Raw genomic sequence first — 21,092 nt, forward strand, 5'->3', positions numbered from 1 at the left:
AAAATCTGACACTGACAATCCCTATTTGGCCTGAACCCAGTTTGTTTCCTCCCAAAGTTTCTATTCCACAATTCTTCTTTGCCTCTTCTCGAGTATGGTTGCATAAGTTTTACATGGAACTCAGTAGAAAAATTCCTCTGTAATTCTCATATTCAGTTATGTGCACATTTTTATAGATACAGTATGGAACAACAACAAAAAAAAAAAAAACAGAATAACATATCTTATAGTTTGTGTACTGAAAGGATGTCAAAGTTCGTACTTTTTTTTGTGCCATACCATACTACAAAAGCACTACTCCAATCATCTGCTATTTGATCTTCTGACTTCACCTTCTGAATTATGCAGTCCCTAAGCAAAACTTTTATACTTCATATTTCAGGCATTACAAATTAAACAGTGCAGCATTGTAAAACTTTTAGACTTTCATATTTGAGCATTTCTGGTCAGATATAATCTACTCAGCTCTGGCCTTTCCACATTTTTGGTTTCTGACAATGTTTTCTACCTTAAGTTTTGATACATAACCTTAACGGCATTCCACTGGGATATTTTTTACGATCTTTTTGTCACTGCTAGTTTCATTTAAAAAATAAATAAAATAAGTGACAAAATAAAAAATTTATGATTATGATGTTAAAAATTGTAAAAGTAACAAATGCTTTCTAGACTTAACGTTTTTTTTTCTTTTTTATGATTTCTTAATCAAGCATATATCATATTACATTCTACCAAGAATGAAGAAAGTATTATACTAAATATACTTACATTGGGGCTGTGATGTTTGGTAAAATTTTTACCATCAATAAACTCAATATAATCATTATAGAAAACTAGCGGACCACACATGAGAGACTGAAAGTGGAAGATATAACTAAAGAACTCCAGCATAGTAGGATTCCGCCTATTAAAACAAAAAGCAATATATATATATATATAATGAACTAACATTCATTAAATTCTTCTAAAAATATATGGGTAAGGTCAACACTAATATAGAAATAACAGGGAGAGGGAGGGAGAGAGAGAGATTATAAGAATGACATAGCCATATACCATACATTAGGGGAATACCAGAAAAAATAGCTAGAACACTACATAAATACAATATTAAGGCAACCTTTAAAGATCCTGCAAAATTAAAAAGTATGCTCATCTCATCCAAAGATCCATTGCCAAGTTTGTATTTCATCAGTAGTTGTTAAGATCTTGGAGAAATTAGTGAGGGATCATTTACAGCATTGGGTAGATGAGGGTAATGTTATCTGTGAAAGTCAGCATGTTAAGGGGTGCTCTTGTTTTAGTAATAGCATTGCCCTTTATAATAAAGTGACATGAGCAGTTAATGAGGGAAAGGCATATTCTGCATTTTTTTGATTTTACAAAAGCATTTAACATGTGATAAGCTGATATTTAAGTTGCAGTACATGGGTTTAGATAACAGGTTAGTGAACTAGATTTGGGACTGGCTATCTGATAGGTATCATAGAGCTGCATATGAGAGAGCAGTATCAAGGAGGCAGAAGGTTACAAGTGGGGGTCCCACAGGGCTCAGTACTGAGACCTGTATTGTTTAACCTTTATATCGATGACATTGTTAATGTACAGCAGGAGAGATATTCAGTTGTTTGAAGCTGAGAAGGGTTATTAGTAACAGTGCAGATGTGGTAGCTCTACTAGACAGACTGGCAAATGAATGTGGTTGTCAGTTTAACACTTTGAAACATAGATCTAATGGGACTTAAAGAAGCCTGTGTCCTGACTATTTTTAGCTCTATTTAAAAAATTGCTGTGCAGTATTTCTATGGAATATCCAAATAAATATTTTTTGCCTTTTAGTTAGCATCTCTGACAATTAACTGGAACAAAAATTTTAGTTATACATGTGGTATGGGCTCCAGAAATGGGCTGCAATAAATCAAGGTTTTTGAAAAAAATAAAAAGTTAATTTTTTATTAGGTTCTACTTATATTTACCTCAAGTGTTCAAAATTCAACAAATTCAGTCAAAATATTGCTTAGATGTTACATAAATAATCAAAACTATAAATAAAATTTATGTGTTATTATTATGATGAAAATATCATTTTAGATAGGGGAGTATATCACTATAATTATCGACTATTGGCCACAAATGTTGATAGTAAATTATTGAATTAGGCCATTCAGTTTTTGAAATGCCACGACCGTGTGTGCGATCGCAAACATGACTTGCTGGACCCTCGAATTTGGTCACCTTCATTCGAAGTTCTGTGTCATCACTCTCGCTTGACTTGGAGCTCACATTTGTGGGGAGATCTGCTTCCTCTTGTTCTGGATCACTGTCTGCACAATCATCTAATTCAGATCCTTCGTCATCGAGTATTTCCTTGAGCATTTGTTCTAATTCGGTTTCACTCAAGAACTGTTTTACCTCTGCTTTGGGCACCACTGGATCCTGGTCTGTCCATGGTGACAGAGAAATTCAAACCGATTTCTCAGGTCACAAGAAGAGAGTCGTGAATCCCTTATATTGTTTAGATTGGAGAAGCCAGAGTTATGACGGCGCGATGTAATATAAACATGAACATGTGCAATCGTGCATGATGCAGCCGATGGACAGGTGTTACGATATACTAATATAAATTCCCTCTTTTATTAATAAAAGTCAAACATCCTTATGGATAATGAAGCTGAAGGTTCACATTTAACTACAGTACAGTCTGATAATGAATTTCAAGCATATATTATTATTTTTTGAATTTTTAATTTAGCGATGTAAATATACATGAATGGGATTCTGGGTTCACGCATGATCGATGCATATTTACATTGATAGGACTCAAAGTGTTAATCCAGCTAAATGTAAAGTCTTAAAGTTTGAGATACATCAAGGGAAGGCTGAACACTCTGTTGGAGGAACTGTACTGGAGGAAGTGAGGGAGGCAATGGATCTGGCAGGTGATGATTGATAAAAACCAGAAATTCAGGGAACATATTGCAAAGGTGGAGAAGGTAACCCAGAGTATTGCTGCAATACTGAGAAGGATGCTAACCTGCAGATATAAAATAGTTGTCATCCCATTGTATAAAGCCCTGATCAGTCCAGACTTGGACTATTGTGTTCAAAGTTGGTCCCTAGGATTTGAAGAGAATAAAAATTAACTGTTCAAAGAGTGCAGAGACAGATAAGAAAGATAATATCAGGATGAAGACAGGCTAAAGGAATGTGGACAAGATAATTTGGTAGATAGAGGAGAGGTGATGATATTAGTACAAGGGAGGTCTGAAAAGTTAACAATGAAAAAATCAATTTATAATTTCAAAATTATTTTTATTTTTCAACGTAATCTCCCTTAAGACTAATATATTTGTTCCAGCGCCATTATCCCGTCCCTGTAGTGGTTCAGTAATATCTGAAAAATACTCCTCTACAGCGGCAGTCACATCTTGATTCAAAGAATAACGCTGACCAGCGACAATTCATAGTGCAGATCCCTTAATTTTCCCATTGCCAAAACACCTTTGTGGGCAGGTGCACTGTCCTGATGAAAGATGATTAATTTCTTCTGTAAACCGGGTCTTTTCTCATGAATTTTTTTCATCTAGTCTGGTTAAAAGATTGGAATAATATTCACTGGTTATTGTTTTACCCTTTTCAAGATAATTAATACACAAAATGTCTTTAGCATCCCAAAACACTGATGCCATAACCATTCCTGTTGATGGAACTGACTTTGTCTTCTTTGATGATGAACAACCGGCTTCTGTCCACTGTTCTGACTGCTGTTTGGATTCTGGTGTGTAATGGTGAATCAAGTCTCATCCACTGTAATAAATTGATGCACAAAATCAGTTTTATTCTTGTTAAAATGCCCCAAGCACTTTCAGAGATTTTCATGCAAGTGCATTTTTGATCTGCTGCTGTGAGCAAGCATGGCACCCATCTTGTGCATAGCTTTTTCATTTGCAATTCTTCATGCAAAATATATCCTACACGTTCTTTTGAAATGCCTATAGTCTCAGCAATTTCATGCACTTTGACTCACCAGTCATCCAATACCATATCGTGCACTTGATCAATGGTTTCTGGTGTTGTTACACTTTTTTTGGACTTCCTTCACTTAGATCATCTTCAAGGCTGGTAGCCATGTTTAGACTCGGCAACACATTTCTTAATTGTCGAAAACGAAGGAGAAGAGTGCCCATCAACGTTTATGAACTTCGAATGAATTTCTTTTGGCATTAAACCTTCTTTTACAAAGAATTTTATAATCGCACGATACTCAATTTTATCCATTTCAAGGGATACAGACAACACTTTTGCTTCAAAAAGCTGTATAAAACAAACTGCTTAAAAGAATGATTTGCAATTTCATATGGATGCGTATGACAGATGTACCGACTTAGAAAAAAATCTTGTTGACAGTGTTGGCATCTATGGTCAAGGCCAAGAACATTTCAGACTCTCATAGTAATATGTGATACCTACAGGGGAATCCAAAAACTCATCAACGGAAGGCACCTACTCTATAACTCTGTCTCCACCACTCAAACCACCAACTACAACGAACTGCAACTACACCATCGACCACAACCATCAATACAAACATCCATGCCCAAGGCAGAATTTGAACCTGCAGCCTTTTGGCTGGAGAGTGGATACACTAATCACTCGGCCAACCAGGTCAGCAAAATGATTGATATACGATTGTGATAGATATGATATGATATATAATATGAGGATATATGATTGGGACTTTTAAATTGTTGAGAGGTAGTTACAGAGTTGACTGGGAAGTTCTTTCATTTGGTGGAACAGGGGGAAGGAGCAAGAGCAAGTGACCCTCTCTGAAAGTTATGAAAGGAAGTTGTGAGCAGGCAGGTGAGAAGTGGTTTGTTTGCATGGAGGGTGGTTGAACCATGGAATGAATTGCCTGCTAGAGTGGTGAGAGCATGAACAGTCAATGAGTTCAAAGAGTGGTATCATAGACTGTGTTTTCTAGAATGGACCTCCAATAATGAATCCTATTACTCCATGGAAGCCTGAATAACAATAATAATCGCTGTTGAAATGATATTAAATCTAATATCATTTCAACATTTTACTTCTAGTACATGCTGCATAGGATAGTTGTCCCTAAATAAATTTAATCTCCTTACTCATGTGTGCTATTTCCTACTTCCAATCAATGCTTATATAGAAAGTCAATCATTATTATCACTCTCTTTTTGCTCACCAGTCTAATATTTCTTAACATTTCAGAATCATCTCCCTCTGCATTTTCTGGCCAGTAGCAACATTTCACTAAATATCTAAAATTTGTACTTACCTCACTCTCATATCAAATAGCCTCAAAACCATTTTTCAAGTTCAAGCTGAGAGAAGACAACTGTTCTGAAATCAACAGTAATACCCCACCTCCTCTTTTATCTTTTCAAAAAATGCTATAACCATTACATTCTACTCATGTGAGTATGTCATCCTACTTTAACCACATCTCACTGACACCACTGATTTATGGACTGACTAACTGTACAAAGGCCACAAACTCTATACCCTAATTCTTAATACTCCTTGCAATGGTGAATATGCAGAAGAGCAGCTTTCTCCTGATCCTCCCCTTTTCCTTCCTTCCTTCCCACAATTCCTTACATCATCATCAAGTCCTTCGCTGCTCCCACTGAGACCATCTCTACCCCATCTTCCTTTGTTTATAACCGCACACCAAGAAGGTCTGGTATTTTACATAATCCCACCTTTTAATTTTCATTTCCCTGACAGGCTACACACTTTCCTCCTCTCATCAACAATGTATCCAGCTTCAACATTATCACTTTCACTCAAATGCAGAACATCTGCAGCAAACAGTTCTCTTTCCTACGTTCAGAATTTATACCATACATACACAAACTCAAGTCCTCTAAGTCCCAGCAAACTCCAGTTATCACACCATTTGTAATCATTGCTCTTCTCATCTCTCTCTACTATCATACCTTGGCAACACATAATTCTCTCTTCCCTACTGTTCTGCTTCACTGTCTCAAGCAACACTTGCAAATTCCATGCTACCCCATTCCCTTTCTTGCAAATCATTTGTTCCTACTGGCACAGTTAATTCTTATGCACTTCCTTTCTTCTCCATGGCCTCAGTCACTCTTCCAATCTTTACTCCTTTAAGACATACCTTTGACACCTGCTCCATTTTCACATCTTTCCCCGTGGATTATGCATACAGCACTACACTACTTTCCACCCCAATCATTCATCTTTGACTCATATGCCACTGCACCTTCTTTCTTATACCTCCAACTACCAGTCACTTCTCTAAATGACCTAACTCATCTGAACAAACCTCAATTCATTCTTCAACCTTATGTCTTTTCTAATATCCCCATTTCTTTACCATTCGTTCTTCTACCATTTCACCATCTTTATCTTGCTACTTTTTACTGTGTCATTTACCACATTTGCTATTCCTGACTTTCACACCTTCCTACTACTCACTTACTGCTCTTTCACCATATCTTTCTTCACTCTCATTCTTCTTGTTACATTCTCACTACATCATCTTAAGTAGTCACTTATATATCACCATCCATCAAGTCACACTTCAAATGCACACACACTCCTTCTATCCATCTTAAAAATCCACAACTTATGCCCATAATCCAAAGAATACATGTAACACACCTAACATTATTTCACAAAATTACTAAAATCAAAATTTAATTCATTCACATACAAAGCTGATGCCATCTTGCTTTGATACTTGTCAGCATACATTGCTCTATGTTTAAAGATTTTATAACTAAACTGAAACAAACAAACAAGCACACTGTAAACCAACTCTTCTACATACATAAAAATTCACAGTTAATTAGTCAAAAAAAAAAAAACACCTGAATTGCAGTGTTCTTGCATATGGGTCTTCCTGTGAAGCACTACCTGATGCCACCCCCAACTGACACTAATACAAATATGTGTTTCTTAGTGTAAACACTCATTTACCTATCTTGCTTAAGAAATATGGAGCACTTTATACATCCTGAAACAAACAAGATGAAATGTAGGGTGTTTTAATAAAAGCTACTGTGATTTATTTATTCGTATGGGATTTCCCCCCCCCCCACACACACACACTTTCTCCCCTGATCCTTTGGGGAGCGAGGTTGAGCACTCTTAATGAGAGATTAGGTATATATCTTTTATGACTGTAAATCTGCACGTGTTCACAAGGCCAGTTTGCCTGTTCTAAGGGATGAAAAACCAGAGTTTCCAGATGAAAAGCCCTCTACCTCTGTATGAGACCAGCTAATTCGCCTTTAGTAGAAAGAGACCAAATTAAGGTTCCTCATCACAGACAAGAATCAAACCCAGGTCTTTTCGACCAAAGGACTTTGTCTATACCAACTGAGATATGGAGCCTCTAACTACTGTGATAATACTAGTAATAGAAATATCCATATTTCTTGATCAGGGATCAAGAAATATGGATATTTCACCCTGCATGAGCCTGTATGAATAAAATGTGTAATAATAAGTAAAATTTCAAATACATTAGAACACAGCATACACACTTTTGCACAATATATTGGATTAGGCATTACAATTACAGATGCACTATTGATTCTTACCTTACAGCATGTCTCCTCTGTTCTGGCGTAAGCTTTTCATTATCCCTTAGCAGTCCATCATGCAGGCTGAACACTAGACTGGTAACCTTCTGTGTGGTGATCATCATTGGACTTTTAAGAAGTAAATATCAAGAACATCATAAAGAATGAAGTTGGAAAGTATATTGATTTTTTAAAAAAATGTGCAGTAATGCAAATTATGAAGATAATATATACATTAAGGATCTTTTACTTCAGTAATAAAAGTTACTTGCACATGTGACATAATGCTACCAAGAAAAACTAAAGATAAAATGCTTCAATGTTTTCATGACAATAGGTTCTGTTGATATAGTAATGTCCGTAGTGTACATTTCAGCTTCAACAGGCAAGTTGTAGCAAAGTGACAAGTTCACCTTAATACTTTGAAATTTCCTCATTCAAGTCCAATTTGCCCTGCATTCATACAAATACACATGCATGCATGTGTGTGCGCACACATACACACATGTATATTAGCACACCGTACATATGTTAAAAGGCAAATCTTTTAATATAATTATTATTATGTGACACCTCCAAGGAGTCCAAAGACTCATTGGGGGGAGTTACTTCTCTACAACTCTCTGTCTGCACCACTCAATCCACCAACTACAACGAACCACAACTACATCAACGCCAACTACCACCACCACTAGTATTTTCACAGACCATCACAAACATCCATGACCACGACGGGATTTGAACCCACAGCCCTTGGACCCCTTGTCCTTGCTCCTTCCCCATTCCACCAAATGAAAGAACTTCCCAGTGTCAACCCTGTAACTACTTATCAACACTTTAAAAGTCCTTCTTCTATCTACCAAACTCTGCTGTTCACATTCCCTCAGTCTAACCTCATAACTAACATTGTACAGTCTTGATATCATCTTTGTTATATGCCTCTGCAGTCTTTTCACAGTTAATTTGTCTACTTCAAATAATGGGAACAAATTTGAGTGCAATAGTCCAGGTGTACTCTGATCAGAGCTTTATACAATGAAATGATAACTATTTTATCTCTGCAGATCAGCTTCCTTCACCAGTATTGCAGCAATCCTTGGGTTATCTTCACCGCCTTTGCAATATATTTTCTGAATTTCAGGTTTCTATCAATCATCACCCCCCAGATCCCTTGCCTTACCCACTCCCTCCAGTACAGTTCATCCAACAAAGTACACAGCCTCAACTATGCAAATTTATAGACTTTACATTCAGCTGCATCAAAAGGACATTCCCCCATTCATTTACCCATCTATCTAGTTTATTCAAATCCTCTTGCAGGACTATCACATCTACACTATTACTAATAACTCTTCCCAGCTTCACATTATCTGTAAACAACTGAATACCCCCCCCCCCCCCGCAATCCATTGATAATGTCATTTATATAAAGGTTAAACAATACAGGTCCCAGTACTGAACCCTGTGAGATCCCACTTATAATTTTCTGCCTCCTTGATACTGCTTCCCCATACACAACTCTCTGATACGTATCTGACAGCCATTCCTGAATCCAGTTCACTAACCTGAATCTAAACCCATGTGATGCAACTTAAATATCAGCTTATTATGTGTACCCTGTCAAATGCCTTTGTAAAATCAAAAAAGGCAGAATATGCCTTTCCCTCATCAACCGCTCTTGTCACTTTATTATAAAAGGCAATGATATTACTAAAACAAGAGCACCCCCATAACAAATCCATGCCAATTTTCACAGATAACATTACCCTCATCTGTCCAACACAGTAAATGATCTCTCACTAATTTCTTCAAGATCTTAAGAACTACTGATGAAATACAAACTTGTCTATAGTTTGGCACTTCTAGTCTTCTACCACTCTTATGCAATGGCACTATCTTATGCTCCTTCCAATCCATGGGGTACCTTTCCAATGGCCAGACTTTTATTGAAAAGTCAGGTCAATGGAGCTGTCATTCTTTAGCACATTCTCTCAAAAGCCATGGCAAAATCCCATCCAGAATATCAGTATTTGAAACACACTCTCTTCTTGCATTTACAAACCTTGAACCTGCCCTATTCCTCTAGTATTTACTTTACCAGGATGAAATACCCAAATAAAGTATTGATTGAACAACTCCACTATGTCCTTAGCATCAGTCACACTATTCCCATTTTTATTCTACAATGTCATTCTTCCACAATCATTTCTCCCCCTACTGGCCATATAGTGAAACAATTCCTTAGGATTCTTTGGATATCAGAGGCAATCTCTTCTCACTGATGAAATACAAACAGGTCTATAGTTTGCTATTTCCAGTCTGGCATGTCTAATTATATATTAGGTATAATATTGTAAGCTGTGACAGATTAATAATAAGATGTCAGGATTAAATATTAATTATTCACTTCAGACTTTTGATTTTTATTAAATTTGCAGAAACAAAAACACTTACATAATCTTTAAAATTTAAGATGAAATTATTTATTTCATCACCACATTGACTACTTATTAATTAAAAATCTAAAGCAGTTCTGGTCAATTGCCAAAATTATTTTATACATAACAATGAATAGAGAACCAAAAAGGGTATCTAAGATTTCAGTTTCTGTGACAACCTGCTTTTGTTCAAGTATTCATGGATTTGAACAAGTAGCAAAAATCCTAGTGAAAAATCCTTTGGAATCTTCATGAGAACATCAGAAGCTCATAACTCACACTTGACAAATACGACATTAGCCATGTTTGTCAATTTCCTTATATGTAAACTCGAAGGGATGTACTATCATGTTGGAGGTTTAATAGAGTTTTAATAGCACTAGGAAAGGATTAAAAACTAATTTTAATGCTTCCGATATTCCATCTCAGTCACTGATACATCTTCAGGGAGTACAAATAACACTTGTAACACACACACACACACACACACACACACACACACACACACACACACACACACACACACACAGAAAACAATACTTAATAAAGGATGTGAGCAACTATAAAGTCCATTCTAGGTGGCATTAGATACTGTACTGCACTCTATATTGGTGTTTGTAAGAGGTCCAGAATGTAAACTAGGACTTCTGACAATTATTCTTCCCCAAAAGGAAGTTTAATGCATCTGTATTTGTTTAAATTGAGTTGATTTCTGAGTGCCACTGCAGATTCCAAAAACTGTCATTCCTTTTTAAATTTACTATGGTGGAGCATGGTAGTTTCTTCCAGAAGATCCCGTGGCTTGTATCCCACAGAGTCTGCAAGGACAGATTGACTATAGTCTTGAATTCAGATGTACGATTTCTGTTCATCGAAATGGATAGTGACTGATCTATCAGTCTGATCAAAGTAAGCCAACTTGCAGGAACCAGGTACTTTATATACTCCAGTAACGGAGAGAGGAGGGAAGCTTTTCTTTGGTGGAACTGATAAGGGTTATAAGTTTCCGGTGGAGCTTAAAAGCTGTGTAGAGGTTGTGTTTTTTTAAAGACCTGATTATTTTTTCCAATGCATCATGGACATAGTGATGCATTTCTGAAATTCTTCTGAAGTGATGGTCAAGGAATGGGGGGGGGGGACTGATTATTTTTTAAATTCTGTAATCACTGTAGCCATTTGATAGGAAGGTGTTGTAAATATGGTTGAGTTCAGTTGAATGAGAAGGTCCACTGAAATAAAGATTATAGGATCAATTGGTTAGAGTTTTAATGATGACATATTGCAATCACAACTATGGTCAGATTGGCCATAGTCATGATTGCCTTGCAGACCATGTATTAGATACAACTCACAGGATCTTCCGGGAAAAAACCACCATGCTCTACCATAATTAATATAAAAAAGGAAAGACTCTTTTTTGAATTTGCAGTGGCACTCGGAAATCAACCCAATTTAAACAAATATGGATGCATAAACCTTCACAAAATTTGGGAAACAATAATTGTCAGAGGTCCCAGTTTATATCCTAAGCCACCTACAAACACCCATAGAGGGCGCACCATCTAGATAGGACTTTAAAGTCACCAAAATGTTTCATTAAGCATTGTGATGTCTTTGTATGTGTGTGTGTGTGTGTTTATTACAAGTGTTATTTGTACTTCTCGACGATGTCTCAGTGACTGAGACAAAATATTGGAAGCATTAAAATTAGTTTCTAATCCTTTCCTAGTGTTGTTTTTACTCCATTAAATCTCCAACATGATGTCCTTCCAGCACTTAACATCGCCTTAACACACAAATACTAATCATTCATGGTGAAGAAATAGCACGCAAAGCAAGACAATATGGTAAGTCAAAACTACATTTATCTAGGCAATTAAATTGGCTGGCATTTCTAAAAAAATATCGTGATACAAGAGTGATAACTAACTGCAAACTTAAAATCAAATTCAAGTTGAAAAAAAGTCTGCCACATATACAAACAAAAATAACCAACATCAGACTTCATTCCGCCAATATCCTCTTCCAATCGTTGCTTCCAAAAGTAACCTATCTTCTGGTCAGCTCACTGCTCACAGAAAGTTATGGAAAGATAAAAGTCATCACCAGAACAGATAAGGGTAATGCCACAGTCCTTAATATCACAGAATAGAAAAATGGATATTATTCTCAGAGATCGCGCTACCTACATCCCATTAGATCACGATCCCACAAAGATGCAAGTTAAAAAATGATTAAATTTACTTAAAAAAAAGAGTATCTTCCTGGCTGCCAGACATTACAAAAAAAAACTCAAAACCTTTGGTTCTTGTACCCCCCCCCCCCACTGCCCCAAGACCTACTATAGTATTCTAATGATGCCCCATGTTGGCCAGCTGTTAAAACAGCTGGCCAACTCTCTTATCCCTCTTCCTCACTGTACTTACATCCTTAGTACACCTTCTGATACCTTATATCTCTTTCCTTTGCCACCAATTCTAGTTATTTTTCATGGAAGAAAAACCTTTACAAGTTTTTTCTTCCATGAAACAGATAGAGAAAACTGCAATAGGATCCCCTATCTCAACCATCCTTGCAATTTTAACATGGAAAATTTTGAAAAATGAGCCATAGACTCAGTCCCCCTCTCAAACCTATCTAGCTAAGATACATAGATAATATGTTCTCTATTAGACCTCATGGCCCTGACACATTAGACTCCTTCCTCGGCCACCTCAATAGTCTACATCTAAAAATCCAGTTTACAATGGAAAAGTAAAGCAACAACAGTTTACCTTTCCTATACACCTTAGTACATGATTTCCAAATGGTAATCTGTCCTTCACTGTATACAGAAAACTCACTCACACAGGTGGATACATTCACAAACTTTCCCACCACCGTCCCTCTCAACAATTTGGCATTATTAAAACTCTAACCAATAAAGCCTTGTTCCAGTGGAACTTCTCTTTCAACAAAATTCAACCATATAAACAACACCTTCCTGTTCAATTGTTATAGTGATTACAGAATTTAAAAAAATAATCAGTTTCTCCCCAATTCCTCAGCTGTCGCTTCAGAAGGATTTCAGAAATGCCATCACCATCCCCTATATCTGTAGCACATCAGAAAAAATAGCCAGGTCTTTAAAAAAATGTACAACTTCTATGCAGCTTTTAAGCATCACCAGAAACTTGTGACCCTTATCCATTCCACCAAAGATCAGCTCCCTCCTCTCTCAGTGCCTGGAGTATATAAAATATACTTGTTCCTGTAAGTTGGCTTACTTCAGCCAGACTAGTAGATTAGCCAATATCCATTTTGATGAATGGAAATCGTACATCTGAAATCACAACAAGGTTCAATCTGGCCTAGCAGACCATGTGTTGGATACAACTCACAGCATCTTCTGGAAAAAAACCACCATGCTCCACTATAGTAAATTTAAAAAGGAAAGACTGCTTTTAGAATCTGCAGCAGCACTCAGAAATCAACCCAACTTAAACAAATATGGATGCATAAAACTTCCCAAGATTTGGGAAACAATAATTGTCATAGGTCCCAGTTTACATCCTAGGCCACCAACAGATACCCATAGAGGGTGCACCAACTAGATAGGACTTTTAAGTCACCCAAATGTTTCATTAAGTATTGTGTTGGCTTTGTGTGTGTTATTTGTACTCCCTGAAGATGTCTCAGTGACTGAGACGAAATATTGGAAGCATTAAAATTAGCTTTCAATCCTTTCCTAGTACTGTTATTACTCCATTAAACCTCTAACATGATGTCCTTCCAGCACTGAGGCCTTAACACATGGTGTACAGCTACTATGACAGTACAATATGATTAAGTTTACATCACTACTAATTGTCAATCGACAATTTTCCTCCAAATTAGTCTATTACTTGTCAGCACTCCAATACTGTCATATCTAACATTTCAGTCTTCTAAGGCAGTGAACTAGATATAACTGCTTCCCCAACATTACAGCTTTCCTTATACTGTTTGTCTATTTCCATATTTAATTTGCCATCTTTACAAAAAAAACTGTTCCTAAATAGCACGAATATTTTACTTGTTTTATAGGTTCTCCACTGAGAATGTAGCTAAAGTTTTTTTATGTTCCTGCCTATTTTTATAATGTTGGTCTGTAAATAGGTAGGCAGACAGAAAACTTTAGCTGCCATGTTTGTGAAGTGAGAGTTATGAACATGATAAAAGAATTAATGAAAATACTCTGAAAACAATGACCATGTAAACAAAGTTGAGCAAGTCTGTGAAAAATTGCTCCAAAACTTGAATCTATAGCTTTTCCATACCTATTTTGAAACTCTGGAGAGAGAGGTAAGTATTGCCACCTTCAGAAACATATCTTCCCTGGCTGAAAGAAATGCCAACCAGACCTATAGGTGACAGATGATGTTCATCACCAAGTGAAGTGCCACTGTCCTGCTTAATGTAGGTATGAAGTGACTACTCCTGTGTTTTGCCTCCTGAATAGCATGAATAATATGGGGAGTCAATAACTGGTTTCTGACTCTCTCAAAATACATGTGTGGATGATGACTTTGATGCTCAACATCCCATAATTAACTCACTAAGGACCCAGCATCTCCTCCATTTGAAGTTACAACAGTAAAGCAGTTCTGTAGGCCAGCCCCTATACAGAGCATTAGACAAAAAACTGATGATAATGCAACAAGAGGTATCCAATACAAATAGTGAATAATTCTACTGCTAATTGCTTTACCAGTTCTTGCTTGGAGGGAGTTTGAGTAGCCAGTATGCAGAGGACACTTTGATGTCATGGCTGGACTTTGAGTGTAAGCACTCCCCATATGGGAGTAATCCAAGAAGCCATTTGCTCATTATTAAAACAATTATCATATTTTATAGTAAAACTGAAGTTTTACTATAGTAGGGTATTTATTTCCATAATTTTAATAATGAATGCTGATCACTGTGTTAACTATGAAGGAAAAAGAAAGCCATTCACTCCAACTGCATGCTCCTGCTCTGTATGCGTCCAACATCACCAACCATGAATTATGCACAATAATAATAATGGCATATGGTTTAAAAAAATTGGCCATAAAAATGAACAAACAAAAATATGTTTTGTTTATAAAAATACAACAAAAATTGTAAAAAAGAAACATACCCCCCCCCCCTCAACCTCCCAAAAAACTACTTCCAGATCTACTTCACCAACAAAAATACTCAACTTGATAAAGACGAGAGCAATTAGCTTGATTAATGACCCACCTCTCATTAGTTCACTATTCTTTCTCAAACCTGCAGTATGTACTACTTACGTTGTCAACAAAGATTTTCGTAGTCAATATTTATTAAAAATACCATTGATAATTTCCACACACTCTTCTAAACTGGTTAAAACACATAATCAGCTATTCAGTACTCCATAATTCAACTCCAAATTTATAAAACAAACATTCCAACTCATTTCATACAGCCTCCAAGAAGTTTTGCTATGCTGATGACATTGCTCTAGCCACCAGACATACCAATTTTACTACAATGGAAGATACACTAACAAATGCTCTTGCAGTCCTAGATGAATACTTCAGCAAATGGAGATTATGCCCAAATCCTAGCAAAACACAAGTTTCATGCTTCCACCTGAACAATAACCAGGCTAACAAAGAACTCATGGTCTACTACAACCACAAACTGCTACACTACAACAGATTCCCGAAATATCTGGGCGTCACTCTAGATAGAACACTATTTTTTAAACCACATCTCATTAACACAGCATCCAAGCTAAAAACAAGAAACAATATACTGCAAAAACTATGTGGAACAACTTGGTGTGCCTCAGCAACAATGCTTCGCTGCACTGCTCTTGGCCTCGTTTACTCTACAGCTGAATACTACTCACCCATATGGCTGAACAGCGCCCATGCGTATTTGATTGATGTCCAGCTTAACACCACTATGCACCTTATTTCTGCAACTGTAAAATCAACCCCAACCTACTGGCTCCCAGTGCTAAGCAACATCCCGCCTCCACATATCTGCAGATCCAACTTTCTTCTACATGAATACAGCAAAATCATGGAAATCGAAAATCTTCCAATCCATGAAGACATCCCACCCCTAAAAATAAACAGGCTAAAGTCAAGGCGCCCTCCAATCTCAACAGCAAAAAATCTTGCAGGGACAAGTTTCAACATGAAGGAGAAGTGGAAAGAGTCCTGGTGTAACACTTCAACAGGGATCTTCCATGAATTAGTGGATCCAACACAAATCACTTCGGGTTTTGACCTACCTCGGAAAACTTGGTCTGCCCTTAACCGAATCTGCACCAACCATGGCAAATGTGCAGACCACCTTTACAAATGGGGCATGATTGCCTCACCCAGGTGTGACTGTGGATCACCCCACCAGACAATTAATCATATTACAGCAGAATGTGTCCTACATGCATACAGTGGAAACCTGTCAGACTTCATCCATGCTACACCAAGTGCAGTCGACTGGATAATCAGCCTAGACATTCAGTTGTAGACTATTCTTGAGTGTCTCTTTTATGACTGTATTATGTCTTATTATTGTACATATGTCTATTACTATGTCCATATATATTAAGGATTAATGTAATGTAACTTTTCATGTGTGAGCCATAAGCTAAATAAATAAATAATCCAACTCATCTTCCTCTTCATTTTTTCTTTTTGCTGCTGTCCTTTGGAACAGTCTCCTATTTATATAAAATGGGAAGGCATGTTCCCTGCAGGTCTTTAAACTCAATGTTAACAAGTTTTCTTTTACCTCAAGTTTCTGCCCATCCACAGCACCAATGTACTAGACTGAATAACTTCTCAAACATGAAACTGCTCTTTAAAAAAATATAATAGACAGCTTGTAATGTCTTCATCCCAAAGAACATAACCTTTCCACTTTGCCATATTAAACAAACAAACATTATCCTTTAATAAAAATGTTAGTCTGCTGAGCGGTTAGCGTATCCACTCTCCAGCCAAAAGGCTGCAGGTTCAAATCCTGCCATAGGCATGGATGTCCGTGATTGTCTGTGAAAATACTTGTGGTGGGTGGTAGATGGAGTTGGTGGTGGAGACAGAGAGTTGTAGAATAAGCTCTCCCTCGATGAGTCTTTGAACTGCCTGGAGGTGTCACGTGATAATAATTTAAATCACAACCTACATATCCACATCAACTTTATAAACTACTGCCCGTCCCAATTTTGCATCATTGCAAACTGGATGTTCTCCTAAAATCATTCCCTATATCATGAATGTATAAATTAAATATTACACTCAGCCACCTAATATGCTGAAATTAATAATTTTGTGTAATAGGTCGCAAATCTTCTTTTATATACAAATAAGACATCAAAACACAGTTTTCTCTAACAAGACATGCAAGTTTATTCTGGTTACAGAATCTAGATTATTTAAGCATATCATAGTTACTCTCCAACAAACATTACCTTTTGTACAACATATGGCATGCTGGCCATGGATTCATCATTGTTGATCTAGATCTCTGCTATGTTGCCAGACTAAGTAAATGATTTAGGGCTTACATTACAATATGGTGCCATTCAAGACTATTTTCTCAATACACTCCACATACAAATTCACAATGGCAGAGAGAGAGAGAGAGAGAAAGATTGCCTGTGACAAAAATCATAAACTATTCATTTGGATATATGATCTTTCCAGCAGACAAACATGAACTTAAGAAAATGCCAGAGAGAACATCTCATGATATTTATCCTCAGATTCTCACTAGAAACAAAAATTTATCAGGAAAAAAAATCAGCACTAAAAGTAGGAAGACCCTAATATTAATCAGTTGCAATGCAGCTAATACAGAACACATTAGCCTGACATTCCATGGACACTTTTATGCTCGAAATCTAATTACCATTTGATAGATGTTATGTTGGTAGAAAAGGAAGAATTCTAGTTTGCAAGAGTCAATATAAAACAGTTTGGTATAACCAAACTGTTTTATATTGACTCTTGCATATAAGCAATAACAGTTACTTTAAGCAAGCAATATATATAATTGTGACAATAACTGATGCACTATTTGGGGGCATTTGTTAATGCCTCGTAGAATTTACTTAATCAATATATTTGTCTTCTTCAGTTACTATTTACATAGTAATTTTACATAGTAACTGAATTACATAGTTCCAAAGGAGTGGAAAGAGGGCAAAATTATTCAATTTCATAAAGGGGATAATAAGACAAAGTTTATAATTATAGGCCAATCTGCTGTCTGGAGTTGTGGTCAAAGTGCTGGAAAACTTGAGGACAAGGATTCAGAACTGGGTTCACAGTAGCAGAATTCTTTTTGATGGAGAGTACAGGCTTGCTAAAGGAAGGACGTGTTTTAGCAATTTGCTTACTTATTATAACAAGGTGGTGAATGCAATGAAAAAGAGGATGCATATACAGTAAGTATATTTAGATTTGCAAAGACTTTTGACAGATTGCCACATGACAAACTAGTAGTTAAACGGAAACAGATGGGGCTAGATGGTAGATTAGTGCATTCAATTGGAGATTGGTATCAGCAGGTTGTATATGGGGAAGTGATAACCCAGAAGAGAAAAATCACTAGTGGTGTGCCCCAGGTGTCTGTTTTGGGTCATTGTTGTTTAATTTCTATGTAAACGATATTTGAGGAGGCTTAAATGATGATATACAGTTTTATCATTTATCAATTATTATTTATTATTAAACCTCCATGGAATTAAGATACTCATAGTGGAAGGTTCCACTCTCACACACACACAGCTCATCATACCTTGACTGAAATGCATTCACTGTCTCTGCACTCATGACACTTTCAGGCAATGTATTCCAATAATCACCCACCAATCTATAGCAAAAAAAAATCTACTCCTCATCCCCCCCCCTGCTCAGACCCTCCTTACACAACTTCCAGGGATGGCCTCTTGAATAATATTTATCATTCAGGTGACATACAGTTCTTTGCAGATGATGCAAAATTGCATCATCTGCCTAAGTAGAGCAGATGTAGTAGCCTTCCAAGAGGACTTGAATAGATGTCTGAATGGATATCACCTCTGTTATTCATTATCTATATGGATCGCATTATGAAGGAAGGTGGTATTAAAGATGATATCAAAATTGGAGATGTTAATGTAAGCTCTTTACTTTATGCGAACGATGTTATACTTCTAAATAAATCCAGCAGGAGTCTGCAAGATTCCCTGACTAAATTGAATAACTGTTATAATAGATATGGTATGACCATATCTTTTAGTGATGAAGGTAAATTAAATATGGAAATAGAGAACAGAATCAATAAAGCTGGTATGGTAGGATTTCAATTGAATAAATTTATATGGAATAAGAGAAAATTTAGTCAAAACACTAAATTAGCTGTATACAAGACAGTGTTCAAACCAATTTTAACTTATGGATCTGAGAGCTGGGTCAGAAGTAAAACACTTGACCAAAGACTAGACCGCAGATATGAGAGTCCTGAGAAAGATTAGGGGCATGAATAGGTGGCATCAATGGCAATATCATATTAAAATTGAGGATATTAGGAAAGAACTTGAAATTGTTAGCATCTAAGACCGGGTTAGCAGATTTAATCTCAAGTGGTATGGTCGCTTAAACAGAATGGGAGAGGAAAGATTAGCAAATCAAGTGTTCTCTGCCAGGTTGGTCAAGAAAAAGACCCAGAGGAAGACCAAGATACAGGTGGATTGATATGGTAAAAAGTGCCTTAGAAGATAGAAATATAAGATCTGATAATGTCGGAGTCTTAACAGGTAGCAGACTGAGATGGAGGAAAATTGTAGATAGGAAGTTAGTAATGATACGGGTCAAAGCCGTATAACTGAGAGGAGACCTGCACATAGCCTTTAAAGGAATGTGGAGAACCGACCAGGGCTTCTGACCTAATGTCCAATCCTCACCTTCTCATGGTGCACCCTGTTAGCTATCTACCTGGATACTGAACGAATGAGGATGGGCTTGCAATTTGGGATTTAGCCGACCAAATTGTATTCTTATTGGTTAAACCACAATATTAAATGATGGTACAACATGATAGAATTTCATGCCGGCTGGAGCATTGTCCGGTTAAACAAGGCCCCCGTTGTTTTCGCTAGGGAAACAGGGCGAACAGCGAAAAGTCAGCTACTGGAACAAATCCTAAAACACACCCCAACTCAATATCACCAGAATTGAAGATCGGAGGAATTAGATAAGTACCAGATCGATATAATACGGGTGATTGAAACAAAAAAAAAAAAAACCAAAACTGGTAAGCTCTTTCTGAGCAATAAATACAAAATGTTATATTCAAGCAATGACAATCAAGGAAAAGGAGGAGTAGCAATAGTATTCAACACTAAATACAAGGCTAATCTTCTTGAATGGCAGCCAATTTCAATTAGAGTGGTGTGGGCATATATCAGAATCGGGAAACTGGACAATGAAACTTATTTGTGTCTATGGTCCCACAGAAGGTTCTCCTAAGGTAAGTGGAGGAAATTTTTGAGGCTTTAGAAAAAGCAACTGACACAATGAAAAATTGGTTCTTGTTGGGGATCTAAATAGCAGAGTAGGAAATGACTGTCAGATATACAATTTTGTAAAAATTTGGAGAAAAGAGCAAAGCTAATAATAATGGCAAATACTTGTTGGATTTCTGCTCAGGACATGACTGGTTATTACTAACACCATGTTCCAACATAAAAATGTGCACCAATTCACATGGAGAGAAGAGGCAAGGAATAAGAATAGTCTCATTGACTATATTATTGTTGATAGTGATGTTTTCTTTCTGGTGCAGGACATGAGATTGTACAGAGGATTTGAAATTGGAAGTGATCATCATTTAGTCTTAAGCAGGGTAAAATTGAATTTCATATTGAAAAGCAGAACATGTAAGAAAGTTTTAAAATGAATAAAAGTTGAGCAGCTTTCAGATGTGAACTGTAGACTAAAATATACAAACATTATTCAAGAAAAAATGAAAGAGTTTGAGAACAGATATCAAACCTCGGAGATTCGGTGGCAAGCTCTGAAGAAAACAT

General features: G+C 36.7%; 1 protein-coding gene across 3 annotated transcripts in view; it reads right to left on the minus strand.

Annotated features, from left to right (window-relative positions):
- The window catches only part of oys (lysophospholipid acyltransferase 6), a 325,432-nt gene that overhangs the window by 164,965 nt on the left and 139,375 nt on the right, over nt 1-21,092 (minus strand). For all 3 annotated transcript variants that reach the window (XM_090411054.1, XM_090411053.1, XM_090411055.1), the window contains exons 6-7: nt 7,617-7,727; nt 769-904 (exon numbers count right to left, since the gene is read on the minus strand). In XM_090411054.1, the coding sequence (XP_090267180.1) occupies nt 769-904; nt 7,617-7,727 (247 nt within the window). The remainder of the gene's footprint in view (nt 1-768; nt 905-7,616; nt 7,728-21,092) is intronic.

The sequence above is a fragment of the Typopeltis vanoorti genome, chromosome 21, assembly GCF_054136105.1.
Source record: "Typopeltis vanoorti isolate ZY-2024b chromosome 21, IOZ_Tvanoo_1.0, whole genome shotgun sequence".
NCBI classification, from domain to species: domain Eukaryota; kingdom Metazoa; phylum Arthropoda; class Arachnida; order Uropygi; family Thelyphonidae; genus Typopeltis; species Typopeltis vanoorti.